Source organism: Saccopteryx leptura, chromosome 2 (assembly GCF_036850995.1).
Source record: "Saccopteryx leptura isolate mSacLep1 chromosome 2, mSacLep1_pri_phased_curated, whole genome shotgun sequence".
Taxonomy (NCBI): domain Eukaryota; kingdom Metazoa; phylum Chordata; class Mammalia; order Chiroptera; family Emballonuridae; genus Saccopteryx; species Saccopteryx leptura.
In genome coordinates, this window is record NC_089504.1 from 343,301,488 (window position 1) to 343,314,535 (window position 13,048).

Below are 13,048 nucleotides of genomic sequence, written 5' to 3' on the forward strand. Positions count from 1 at the left end.
TTCTGCATCCTCAGAAGGATGGGGCAGCCTTAGCTTTCCTTCCAGTAAGGCACTGTCCTTTGTAACCTCAACTCTCAGGTGCCAGAGATGGGAGATGACAGTTCCAGGTCCAGCTGGGGGGTTGAGGGGTAAAGGAGGACTGATAAAGTGGCACTAATGTCTGGTGCTTTCATGGGTATCTTAAGGCCAGGTTGGGTCTGCCTGTCTGCCCATGTGGCCCATGGCTGGCATTCCTATAGGTTTGTGTGATAAACGTTTCCGACCTGTGTTCTCTTCCCTGCCTGGCTTGTGCTTTTCTCCTTCCGTGTTCACCCATCTGGCCGTCTTGCCTGCCTGTCTCACTTGTCTCTGTTTCTGTCTGCACATCTTCAGAATGGATTTGCCATCATCCGGCCCCCAGGACACCATGCCGAGGAATCCACAGCCATGTGAGTGCCACCCCAGCCGTGCACTGGGCCCACTGCCCTCACCCCTTCTCCCTCTTAGCAAGGAGATGCGTGTGTCTGGTTCAGGGAGCAAACTGCTACTAAGGCTGACCTCCCTGCCCTTTTCTTCCCCCTCCTCCCAGGGGATTCTGCTTCTTCAACTCTGTAGCCATCACAACCAAACTCTTGCAGCAGAAGCTCAATGTGGGCAAGGTTCTCATCGTGGACTGGGTAAGCAATGGGCTGCTGGGGTCAGGGTCAACCTTCAGAAAGCCCCCACCCAACCCTGCCCCCTCTTCCTCAGGTGCCCGTGCTGGAGCTGGGCCTGATGGCTTCTCTTACTCCTCCTGCCGGAGCATTAGCCCAGCCCTCCATTTCCATGGGGCTACCTCCTCACTAAGAGACTCGAAAGTGGTTTTAGCCCCTGGTCCATCTTGGCCCCCACCTTGCAGCCTCAAGCAACTGAGGGGACTTCCTTCCTTGAACAGTAGAAACTGATCCACCATTGGTAGAGCCACTCTCGACTGAGGGCTGACTGTGTGTCAGGACACACGGTGCTACTCACGGCCAGCTTGTATAGTAAGAATTAGGATGTTTGTTTCTATCAATGGAGACACTGAGCTGTTGGGTGACTTACTCAACGAAGGTTGCTTAGCTTGGGATGTTGGCACTGGGTTTCAGATCAGGCCTTCTGGCCTCAGCACTTCTGCTCTTGCTCCTATGCAGTGCTTCTCAAACCCTGCCCTCTCGGCAGAGGGAGAGGCACCCACCACTGCCTGTGAACTGGGGAAGTAGCCAGGAGCAGTCCTCATCCAGGATAAAATCCCTTTGAAGCCCAACTTTGGCTTAGAAATTCATATTCCTGTTGGATTTTTCTTCAGAATGTATCTGTTTTCAATTCCTTACTAGCCCTAACAGTGCTCTGCACACTGTGTAGGGCGGGCCTTGGGGGAGAGGTGCCGCATTTGGGCCATGGCTTTGTATCTCCCCTGCACAGACCCTGGTTAGAGAAGCCTAGGGCAGCACTGTTGTGAGCAGAACGCAGATGCCCTGTAGCTAGTGGTGGGCTGCACTCCCAGAGCTCACTGTAGGGGGGGGGGGGCAGGTAGAATTTTGACCTTTGGGCCAGAGCCTGGGCCATTTTCCTGATGCTTTCCTCCTCCCCACTAGGACATTCACCATGGCAATGGCACCCAGCAAGCGTTCTACAATGACTCCTCTGTGCTCTACATCTCCCTGCATCGCTATGACAACGGGAACTTCTTTCCGGGCTCGGGGGCTCCTGAAGAGGTACAGCTCCTGGGCTCAGATATGGGGCCCTTTGGGGAGGTAGTAGAATGGGACCTGGCAGGGAGTCCTGGAGGTCCTTGGTGGTATTGGTAACTAGGGAATAGGGGCTCCTAGTGGGAGGACCATGCCAGGCAACTGCCCCTCCATGCAGAGCAGAGGTCAGTGGAGTGAGGGCTGGAGGCAGGGCTGCGGGTGGGGGCAACATCTGGGATCCCCAGGCAGTGAGAATAACCCCTCCCGCACCATGCTGCCAGGTTGGCGGAGGGCCGGGCGTGGGGTACAATGTGAACGTGGCATGGACGGGAGGTGTGGATCCCCCCATCGGAGACGTGGAATACCTAACAGCCTTCAGGTGGGGACTGAGAAGGGCCAAGGGAAGGGTGGGAGCCCCCTGGTCCCTGTTGTGGCATGGGTTAAAGCACTCAGTTTGTTGTAGGTGGAGGGGGTTGTCTTGGGTGGACACAGTGGGGGGCGAGGCCTGGCTCAGCCTCCTGCCAGGGTCAGCTTGGGCCCTCCCTTTGCAGGACAGTGGTGATGCCCATTGCCCACGAATTCTCACCTGATGTGGTCCTAGTCTCCGCCGGGTTTGATGCTGTTGAGGGACATCTGTCTCCGCTGGGTGGCTACTCTGTCACCGCCAGATGTGAGCTTGCTGGGGATTAAGGGAGGCTGAAACAGTAAGGATGGGGGTTGAGTGGGGGGCACGGAGCAGGTACAGACTGATATTGCATAGTTGGGAGGAGAGCTGGGACAGGCCCAAGACTGGAATACTCCTGGCAGCGGCCCCCCAGCTCCCTCCACCAACCCTGGCCTTGAGGGGCAAGCAGGGAGGGTGTGGGGCTGGTAGCAGAGGGTGTACCTCCTCCCGAGGCCTCGGGATAGAGCTTGTTGATACCTCCTGTTTTAGTGATGTTCCTTATAAGACATGTAATTGCATTTTTTTTTAGCTAGTCTGTTATGTTTTGTCTTTAATGGGCCATTTAGTTCATTGACATTAAGTTTTATTATGGCTATAAACACATTTAAGTTTAAATCTATCTACTGTCTTATTTTTTTGCTGTTTGCCTCACCTCTTGTTACCATTTCTCTCCTTTCTTACCTTCTCTTGAATTGGGTTTTTAAAAACCATTTCATCTCCCTTCATTCTTTCCTAAAGGTTTTGGCCACTTGACCAGGCAGCTGATGACGCTGGCAGGGGGCCGGGTGGTGCTGGCCCTGGAGGGGGGCCATGACTTGACCGCCATCTGTGATGCCTCTGAGGCGTGTGTCTCAGCTCTGCTCAGCGTGGAGGTGAGAAGTGCAGGGAGGGGCTGGGGGATGTGGGCCAGCAGGTCAGGAACTGAGGGGCTAGGAAGGAGGTCCCTTCCTGGGTCCAGCGGCACCGAGAGCCGTTGGGAAGGTTCTCCTGGTTCCTAAGGACAGATGGTAGCTTTATGAGTCGGGGTTCTTCCTGTCATGAAAACTAATCCAAGGCTGAATGGGGTGGTTAGAGTGGCAGGTACCATCACCCATTCTCCCCCTAAACCTTCTCTTTCTTCCCCTGCCAGCTACAGCCCTTGGATGAGACAGTCTTACAGCAGAAGCCCAACATCAACGCTGTGGCCACGCTAGAGAAAGTCATCGAGATCCAGAGTGTGTGGGGACAGGTGGAGGGGCTCAGATGTTACCAAGGGGGCAGAGCCTAAGGGTACACCAGGGCTGGGGATGTTCATATGGGGGTTTCTGCTCTCCCTGACCCCGTGCTCACCTCTCATTCACAGGCAAACACTGGAGTTGTGTGCAGAGGTTTGCCGCTGGTCTGGGTCGTTCCCTGCGGGAAGCCCAGGCGGGTGAGACGGAGGAGGCCGAGACTGTGAGCGCCATGGCCTTGCTGTCAGTGGGGGCCGAGCAGGCCCAGGCTGCTGCAGCCAGGGAGCAAAGCCCTAGGTGAGGTTCCTCCCACCTCTCTGTTCTTGCCCAAGCCGGGGACCCCACTCAACGATCCTCCCTGTGCTTGTCCCGCAGGCCAGCAGAGGAGCCTATGGAGCAGGAGCCTGCCCTGTGATGCCCTGGCCCCCATTCCTCTGGGCTTCATCATTGTGATTTTGTTTATTTTTTCTATTAAAAAGTCACACATTCAACTACGTGTGCCGTGTGGGTCTCTCAGCCTCGCCCCTCCTCCTCTAAGCTGTCTCAGGCCCCCTCCCCTATGGGCTCCATCTCAGTTCTAGAAGTTTGCTCCCTCTACAGGGTGTGGGGGTGCCCTTTGCAGCCCCTCGCCCTCGTATTGTGTCCCACACCCACTTTTCTGAATTCTGTCCTTTTCACCCTTGGAACCTGGGACAGCTCAAGGTGGGCATGGGGGCCCGGATAGTACCTTCTGGTTCTGGAGTCTCCCTGAGTGAGGAGGGAACAGGAAGTTCGGTGCCTTGGCTTCAGCGGACTTAGGGGGAAATGCCTTAATTTCGTCTTCCTTTCCTCTCTAGCTGTGAGAGGGTCCCTCTACAGTCTAGGATAGTGATTTCCAACTGGTGTTCCACGGTACACAGGTGTGCTCCAAGAAGTTTTAAAACATGCAATACCTGACTATTTAGTCAGGGGCACTGACCTCTTTTCCCTTATTGTCAAAAAATGACAACAGCCAACACAGTAGCCGTCTTGTGTGAATGAATCAAAATCATACCTATTTTTTTGTCAGTTTGGCAAAAAATATATTTTCTGGTGTGCCGCAGAATTTTAGTAACTAGTTTGTGTGCCATGAGAGATGAAAAAGGTTGAAAATCGCTGGTCTAGGATGTAGAGCGGAGGGGAGGTGGGCTCCTGCCCAGTGATGCCCCACCTTTTTTCCCCTCTGTGGTCTTCATAGACTCTGCACAGACTTCTTTCTCCTTTCTCCTGGCCTCAGCACCAAAGGGAAGGCTTGTGCCAGGGTGTGGGCCTCAGGTCTGTGGGCAGGGTTGTCTTTTATACTCCTCAGGGCCTGTTTCTCCTGCCAGGGGCTGGAGGGGATGGGAGGGGATGGGGCTGGACTCCTGGGTTCCCAGGTGCCTGGAGGAGCTGCAGATCCAGGCCTGCTTTCTATCTTACTGTTGGCCTCCCTGCCCCTCTGCTGGTGCCGACTGGGGAGAGGGGAGAAGGTGGTCAATGCAGGGGGTGCTCCAGGTGTGGAGAGCACCCCAGCTGTTCAGGACCAGTTTTCTCTAGTCATCCAGCATGCTGCAAGTAGGAGGGTCAGTGGCCCACCTCCCTCCTGGAACCTTTTGCTTTGAAGCCTGGGGATAGTAAGAATGGGGGCTCTAGAAGGGGCAGGGCCAGAACCCAGAAACCCAGGAGTCTGCCCTCCGCTGGAGCTTCCCTTCCTCCTGGGCTTCCTTTGCTGGCCACCAGCCCAAGGGAGCTATGACCAGGGGATGCTGCCCTTTCGATTTCCCAGGAGCCCGGCCTAGCCCTGTTTCTGGGGTTGGGGCTCCACAAGGCTTCTAGGGAGTGCTGTCCAGCCTGTAGGAAACCAAAGATGGGAAGTGGCTCCTAGGGGGCTGAGTCTTCCTCCCTCCTTCCCAACACCACATATATACACTTTCTTTCTTCCCATCCTTAGGGCCCCACCAACCTGTTTACATATTTATTACCCTAATGGGGGCCTGAGCAGGGTTGAGGGAGCCAGGGGAGGGGCAGGAGTCCCACCACCATCAGTTCATTGTGTGCTTGTCTTTTGTGTGTTGTTGTTGTTCTAGGTCCTCCTGGGGGGGTGGGGATGGGGCTGGGTTCAGTGTGTTAGGCCTCCCCATGCTGAGCCCCAGCTCTGGACCCTTGACCCTCCATCTTCCATGGCTGGTCTGGTTCTCATGTAAACTCACTCCTTGCTTTGTCTGCTATATATGGTTTTCAGTTAAGTATTTTGTAATCCATTACATTGTGTGTCCTTGTATAAATAAATTTGTTTCTGGCAGTACCTTCTGGGGCCAGTGTCTCTGTTTTCCCAAATGAAGTAGAGATTCTTATTTCCCCTCCTGGCCAAAAAACTGCTCTTCTCTCCAGCCCCTGGACTTACCAATTTAGGAAAACAAGAGGCTAGGGTGGAAGGGAATGGATCTCTGTCCAGTAGGTTAAAGACAAGATTTCACTGAATGTAGTCACAGTACCATATGGGACCTCTCATATGGCCTAGGGGAAGATGGTGTCCAGGGCTGCAGGTCTCAATTGAGTTTAGAGCCTTCCCCTTTCCTTTTGACTCTGCCTCGGTGGGAACAGCATTGGAGGGGGTAGAAGCCCAGCCAGGGTTCTACTTGCACACAGGAAAGTTCAGTGGAGATGTACACATAGACAAGACAGTCCAGAAGTGTTCAAGGGCTTTATTGGGGCCGCTGAGCCCCTCACAGTGTTGTAGGAACCCACTGGTCTTGCTGTTGCCTTTGATTTTTGGGGACTTAGAAGGGATGGCAGGAGGAGGACCTGACTTTCGGGGAGAGGCTAAGCCAGGTGGTGAGAGAAATAGGAAACTCAAGATGAGCAGGGGCTTTTGGGGGGCTGGAAGGGGATGGGGCTGCCTCCTGGAGTACAGAAGTCACGGAGTGTTGGCTTTGTAGGAGGCACCTAAAGTCAGGAAGAACGGATGGGTGGTGCTTCCTGGGCACTGAATATGAGCACCACCCAGGGCACGAGGGCCAGGACCAGGCATGGCCAGAGGGTATGTTTGAGGAAATTGAAGATGTAGAAAAGGCTGATCTGAGGGGGGTGGCCCAGCCAGTCCAGGGGGCCCAGCAGCCCCACGGCCAGCACAAGGCAGGCTATCTTTTGGCCATTTCCCAGGTATGCTCGCCGTACCTGGGCGTAGCAGGGAGAATGCAGGGCGATGCCCAGACCCAGGGCAGCCCCTGAATCGCGGCTCAGGGAGGCAAAAGGCCGGCTGTCCAAGTGCACCCATTCAGGCCGCTCACACCACTTGGAAGCTAGGTTGATGGACCTGTGGGGAGGAAAAGTTGTCAGGAGAAATGTTTCCCGAGAACAGGGGTCCCCAAACTTTTTACACAGGGGACCAGTTCACTGTCCCTCAGACCATTGGAGGGCCGGACTATAAAAAAAACTATGAATAAATCCCTATGCACACTGCACATATCTTATTTTAAAGTAAAAAAACAAATGGGAACAAATACAATATTTAAAATAAAGAACAAGTAAATTTAAATCAACAAACACCAGTATTTCCATGGGAACTATGCTCCTCTCACTGACCACCAATGAAAGAGGTGCCCCTTCCGGAAGTGCGGCGGGGGCGGATAAATGGCCTCAGGGGGCCGCATGCCGCCCGCAGGCCGTAGTTTGGGGACCCCTGCCCTAGAATCTAGAGAGCCAATGGCTCTCACCCCCTTTGTGGCCTACCCCCATGTTCTGCTGAGACCTCAAGGACAGTCTGTGTTTGTGTCCTTTTTAGCTACAGTGAACCAGAGACCCACCAAACTAGGTACAGGTGAGGCAGGACAGGCCCAGCCTGCCCATGTTTCAAAGCAGGACTTACCATGAGAGATCCAGGCCCAGTGTAAAGAGGGTCCAATAGATGAGGCTGGCACCCAGCAAGAGGGCCAGTGAGGTCAACCCGTAGAAGCTTAGCTCCCGCTCCACAGGCACCCGGGGGGCCATCAGCCAGCCCAGGACAGCACCTGGGGAAGTGGGGTGACAGCAGCTTCAAGGAGTTTGGGGACGTGACCCCCCTGAGCTACAATGCAGCTTGGCAAAATAAGGGAAGCCTTGGGGTCAGCTGAACAATGGGAAGATCCTCCACTGGTCCTCCCACTGTCAACAGCACCCTCTGGGCCCATCCTGTTGTCCCCCGTTGCTCACCAGTGATCAGGCCAGCCAGCACCTGGTGAGGGAAATGTGCTAAGAGGAAGATCCTGGACAGACCGACAGCCAGTAGGAAGGTGCAATAAGCCAAGCTTGGCATCACTCTCACCCAGCGGCTAAGAAGAGAGGCAAATGATCCAGGAAATTTCTGGACATAGTTTCCTGCATCACAAATTCCCAGGGTCCCCAGAACTACAGCTCCCAAATGGTCTTGCTGCTGGGTCTTTTGGATCCAGGGTACCACTGCCCCTGCCCCGCACTGGTGGGCAATGCCCAGGTGTACCTGTGGGCCTGAGTGGCCAGCTGGGAAGAGAGGGCTGTCATTATGGGCCAGAGGGCTGCTCCTGTGATCATGCAGTGTCCAGAAGGGCTGCCTGTGGGGGATACAGAAGCTTGTGGCGAGAGGTCAGGGGTGGAACCCACGTGTCCCTAATGATAGCTCAATATAACTACCTCGTCCTGGCTGAGAAGAGACCCTTCCCCCAGCACTGGTCCATAGCTTCCTCTGCCCTGAAGCTTTCTTCATCCTTGAGGCCATTGCTCTCAGGTTTCTACCTTGACCTGTGTCTCTTGGCTCTACTCTAAACAAGGTGGACAGCCCTGGCTGGGTGGCTCAGTTTGTTGGGAGTGTTGTTCTGATGTGCTAGGGTTGTGGGTTCGATCCCTGGTCAGGACACATAAGGGAATCAATCAGTGGGTGCACAGATAGGTGGAACAACAACTTGATGTTTTTCTCTCTTGCCCCTTTCCACTCTCTCTAAAAGTAATAAATAAAATTTTTAAAAAAAGGGGGAAGGGGGGGAGGGAGAGCTGGCACATTGGCATGGGTGCTCTCCTCCCCAAATTTAACTAGGTCTTCCTGGGTTTCTTTGTTCTTGGGTGGTAACTGTGAGGCTGGGCCTCTGGTTGGGCCACCACTGAAAAGTATGCTGAAACACTCATCCAAATTCTAAACAGACTGGGAAGGGGAGGGTTGAGGCTTCTCACCTGGACCAGTTTCACAAGAAGAGGGGAACTGGTGAACCTGAGCTGGGGCCTGGCTGTAGTACCCAGACTCATGGACCCACCAAAAGGGCCTGTCCCCAAAAAGGAGCCTAGAAGAGAAGAGATGCAAGATAATATTATGCACACACAGAGCTAGGGGGACGGGAGAAGATCAGCAGTGCTACTCTTACCGTTCCCACTGCAGGACCTGCTCTGCTTTTCTAATCCATAGGGAGCCCAGGACCTCTCACTGGGCTCCTCTTGGAGCTTCCTGCCTCTCCCCCTCTCCAGTTCCCAATTTCCAGCCTGGGTACCTACACCTGAATTATTAAGGTAAGCTTCTTCTGTCTGAAAACAGGAGTGGGGAATGGACAAAGGAGGCTGAGAAACAATAAGGAGGACAAAAAATTCAAAACCCCTTGGTAGGAGGTGCTTGGCTGGACTGTGGGAAATCACAAAGTGGAGGCTTCTGTGGCCAGAAAGAGAAGAGGTGGGAAAGCAGAGGGGAGGCTGGCAGAAAATCCAAGTGCTGGGGAGGGAAATACAGAAGGGACTGCTTTTCTCCACCAAAAACTGAGCCTTGTTCTCATACCAACCAGGTGCTCAATACGTAGTTGAAAATGAATGGGGGGTTTATCAAGTGTTTACCTAAGGGGGTGGTCTGACTCTTAGGGGAGTAAGACTAGAGAGGGAGGCTTATATAGACTCTGAGGGAGGAGAAAACACAAAGCAAAGGGCAATTAGGTAAGAGGACAATTATTAGACAACTGCTTTTCCGTTTCCAGTAGGGGTGAAAGCCTTGCAGAAGCCTTGTGGAGAAGAGTAAAAGGAAGGTAACTCCAATTGTTTTTCAGCAAGTCATTCCAGCCCATTCAAGTGTCTCATATGGGCCTCCTTTCCATCAGCCAGGTTGGGGACCTAGCAACAAGGGCTGAGGTGAAGGGAGGTGCAGCTACAAGTTCAGCGGGAGGTATAACTTACCTTCTGCACCCAAGAGAAAACAGGTGGCACAAAACCCCAAGAGCCCCACCCACTTGCCTGGGATTCCTGGCTTCTAAGTCTGTGTGAAGAGCCTACTAGTGAATGAAGGGGAAATAAAGAGAAAAGGGTGGGGGTGGGAGGTGGGAGAGATCCAGGCCTTTGAGGCACCTGGTGAAAGATCAGGGTTTGCACAAGACTCAGGGCCCTTGGGGTGGGGGAGCAGAACGCCGGTGGGCTTCGCTGTCTCACCATTTGAAGACGAGGTTGAGCCACTCGGTGATGAGACTGATCCAGAGCACTGCGATGCCCACGCGCCGGGAGGCGTAGTAGGCCGCGGGGAAGTAGAACAAAAAGAGGCTCTTGGGATCGCCCAGAAAGGTGACCCAGAGCCACAGTTTCTCCAGCCAGGGTAGCTGGTTCTGTAGTGTCTCCGCCATCGCGATGCCCGCGCCCAGCGTGGACTCCATGACGACCCAGGAGCCGGCTGGGCCGGGGTTTGCTTTCCCACAGAAGACGAGGAGTCCCGGAGACTAAGAAGCGACTAACCCACTGCCTTCCAAAACCCACCCTGGCGAGACCCAGGCCCGCCTTCCCCGTTATCAGCCGGTGCAAGCCCCACCCCCGGCAATGCCAGGCAGGCTCCCGCAAGCCCGGCTCTTGCCAATACGTTTCCTCTGGCTCTTTTCTTCGGCCTTCCTCTCTAAGGGGCAGCGCAGGGGACAAATCTTTGCGAAGGCGTTTCCGCAGAGCCCCACGTGGCCGCTGTTACCGGCACGTGGGTTTCTGGTGTAAACGGCTGCTATTCTGGGTCAAGAGACAGACTAATCTGAGGATCTGCTGGCAGTCAGGGTTCCTGCTTTGCTGCTGCGAAGATGCATGTGTAATATCCAGGACCAGGATTCCTGTACCACTTACCTTCCAAAGATATTATGAGATCTCTTGGAGAGGAGACTATGGACACCCGCTTCTCTGGGGAGCCAGGCATACCCCGTTGACATTGAAGTGGGACCCTAAATTTGCACACATGGCTAATCTGTCCGTGCCTTCCTCCCCAAGCCCGAATTCATCCACTGTTTTTATTTCTTATTTTTATATTTGTGACAGAAACAGAGAGAGGGACAGATAGGGACAGACAGATAGGAAGGGAGAGAGATGAGAAGCATCAATTCTTCATTGTGGCAACTTAGTTACTCATTGACTATTTCTCATATGTGCCTTGACTGGGGGGGGGGGGACTACAGCAAACTGAGTGACCCCCTGCTCAAGCCAGTGACCTTGGGCTCAAGCTGATGAGCCTTGCTCAAGCCAGGTGAGCCTACACACAAGCCGGGGATCTCTGGGTCTCAAACCTGGGTCCTCTGCGTCCCAGCAACACTCTCACCACTGTGCCATCGCCTGGTCAGGCCATCCACCATTGATTTGGAGGCTGACAGGTGAATCTTTTGATTTTGAGGAGTCTTACACACAGGACAGTCTAAGTCAGGGGTCCCCAAACGTTTTACACAGGGACCAGTTCACTGTCCCTCAGACCGTTGGAGGGCTGGACTATAAAAAAAACTATGAACAAATCCCTATGCACACTGCACATATTTTATTTTAAAGTAGAAAACCAAAACGAGCCTGACCTGTGGTGGCGCAGTGGATAAAGCATCAACCTGGAAATGCTGAGGTCGCCGGTTTGAAACCCTGGGCTTGCCTGGTCAAGGCACATATGGGAGTTGATGCTTCCAGCTCCTCCCCCGTCTCTCTCTCCTCTCTCTCTCTCTCTCTCTCTCTCTCCTCTCTAAAATGAATAAATAAAATTAAAAAAAATTAAAAAACAAAAAAATAAAACAAAACGGGAACAAATACAATATTTAAAATAAAGAACAAGTAAATTTAAATCAACAAACTGACCAGTATTTCAATGGGAACTATGCTCCTCTCAATGACCACCAATGAAAGAGGTGCTCCTTCCAAGTGCAGCGGGGGCCAGATAAATGGCCTCAGGGGGCCGTAGTTTGGGGACCCCTGGTCTAAGTCATGCTTCTAGTTCTAAGCTTGCCTTATTCCCCTCCTTGCATCCTCTTGCCTTCCAAAACCCCGCTGGGCAGATAAACCGTGAAATAGTGTGCTGGAAGAGGAGGGGCACACACCCTTGTCAAAATTTGGAATGATCTTATGGTGGAACACACAGAGAATATAGAAATCTCAGCTATTCCAGGCAAGGCTCTGTGTAGAGGCAGAGGGGGGTGAGGGAGGAGACTGTAGAAGTGACTTCTCAGTTCCTTCCTATCTCAAACAAATTTGTTCTCGGAGAATTTTCTGATGGGTGGATGAAAATGAGAATGTAAATCTGGATTCTTCTTGGAGATTTTATTTCATGAATTAAGAATTTCTGGGCCTGGCCTGTGGTTGCGCAGTGGATAGAGCACCGACCTGGGATGCAGAGGTCACTGGTTCGAAACCCTGGGCTTGCCTGGCCAACGCACATATGACAAGCAACCAATGAACAGCTACTGCAGGGGTCCCCAAACTTTTTACACAGGGGGCCAGTTCACTGTCCCTCAGACCGTTGGAGGGCCGGACTATAAAAAAAACTATGAACAAATCCCTATGCACACTGCACATATCTTATTTTAAAGTAAAAAAACAAAATGGGAACAAATACAATATTTAAAATGAAGAACAAGTAAATTTAAATCAACAAACTGACCAGTATTTCAATGGGAACTATGGGCCTGCTTTTGGCTAATGAGATGGTCAATATGCTCCTCTCACCACCAATGAAAGAGGTGCCCCTTCCGGAAGTGCGGCGGGGGCCGGATAAATGGCCTCAGGGGGCCGCATGTGGCCCGCGGGGGGCCGTAGTTTGGGGACCCCTGAGCTAGAGTGAAGCAACTACTTCTTGTCCCTCCTGCCCCATCTGTAAAATCAATAAATGAAATCTTAAAGAAAAAGTTCTGAGAAATAGAAGCTGGATATAAATCTTATTTCACTCCCTTGCTAAATGGTTTTTAATTACCCCATGGAGAAAGCCTAAATTTTCTAAGCCTTTGAAAGTTTGCTGTGGGTTCTAGCCAGACAAGCTTCAACAGCCTACCCCTGTATTCCATTTTATAATATTGTGGAGTGCCTGACCAGGTGGTGGTGCAGTGGGTAAAGTGTCGGACTGGGATGCGGAAGCTGGCTCAAGCAAGGGGTTACTCGGTCTGCTGAAGGCCCACGGTCAAGGCACATATGAGAAAGCAATCAATGAACAATTAAGGTGTTGCAACACGCAACAAAAACTAATGATTGATGCTTCTCATCTCTCCGTTCCTGTCTGTCTGTCCCTGTCTATCCCTCTCTCTGACTCTCTCTCTGTCTCTGTAAAAGGAAAAAAAAAATTAATTAATTAATATAATATTGTGGAGCTACTTCATGTTTCTTGAAATCACCAAACTCTCTTCTCTTAGGTGTCTTGGCATATGCTGTTCCTTATGCCTAGAACATTCTTTCCATACTTGTCCTTCAGGTCTCAGATTTTTCACTTGCTCCAGGAAGCATCTCCTAACATGCAGTTATGT

At 52.5% G+C, this 13,048-nt stretch overlaps 2 protein-coding genes across 10 annotated transcripts in view; one reads left to right on the forward strand and one right to left on the reverse strand.

Moving 5' to 3' along the window:
* HDAC5 (histone deacetylase 5) overlaps window positions 1–3,835 on the forward strand; it is a 34,840-nt gene extending 31,005 nt beyond the window's left edge. For all 7 annotated transcript variants that reach the window (XM_066364011.1, XM_066364016.1, XM_066364015.1 and 4 more), the window contains 9 exons: window positions 373–428; window positions 569–656; window positions 1,596–1,715; window positions 1,970–2,067; window positions 2,240–2,358; window positions 2,872–3,005; window positions 3,263–3,347; window positions 3,476–3,641; window positions 3,720–3,835. In XM_066364011.1, coding sequence (XP_066220108.1) covers window positions 373–428; window positions 569–656; window positions 1,596–1,715; window positions 1,970–2,067; window positions 2,240–2,358; window positions 2,872–3,005; window positions 3,263–3,347; window positions 3,476–3,641; window positions 3,720–3,759 — 906 coding nt within the window. In that variant the 3' untranslated portion in view covers window positions 3,760–3,835. The remainder of the gene's footprint in view (window positions 1–372; window positions 429–568; window positions 657–1,595; window positions 1,716–1,969; window positions 2,068–2,239; window positions 2,359–2,871; window positions 3,006–3,262; window positions 3,348–3,475; window positions 3,642–3,719) is intronic.
* A 2,196-nt stretch (window positions 3,836–6,031) lies between these two features.
* G6PC3 (glucose-6-phosphatase catalytic subunit 3) lies at window positions 6,032–10,202 on the reverse strand. 3 transcript variants are annotated; one of them, XM_066364019.1, is made up of 7 exons: window positions 9,750–10,196; window positions 8,523–8,629; window positions 7,819–7,909; window positions 7,533–7,651; window positions 7,210–7,351; window positions 6,519–6,657; window positions 6,032–6,287 (listed from the first exon to the last, which is right to left on the reverse strand). In XM_066364019.1, the coding sequence occupies exons 1-7, from the start codon at window positions 9,965–9,967 to the stop codon at window positions 6,195–6,197; spliced, it is 909 nt and encodes a 302-aa protein (XP_066220116.1). In that variant the 5' UTR covers window positions 9,968–10,196; the 3' UTR covers window positions 6,032–6,194. The 3 variants fall into 3 exon arrangements, with proteins under 3 accessions (XP_066220116.1, XP_066220115.1, XP_066220117.1); XM_066364018.1 differs by having other exon boundaries at window positions 6,032–6,657; window positions 9,750–10,195; XM_066364020.1 differs by lacking the exons at window positions 6,032–6,287; window positions 7,533–7,651 and having other exon boundaries at window positions 6,489–6,657; window positions 9,750–10,202.
* Window positions 10,203–13,048: the final 2,846 nt, after the last annotated feature.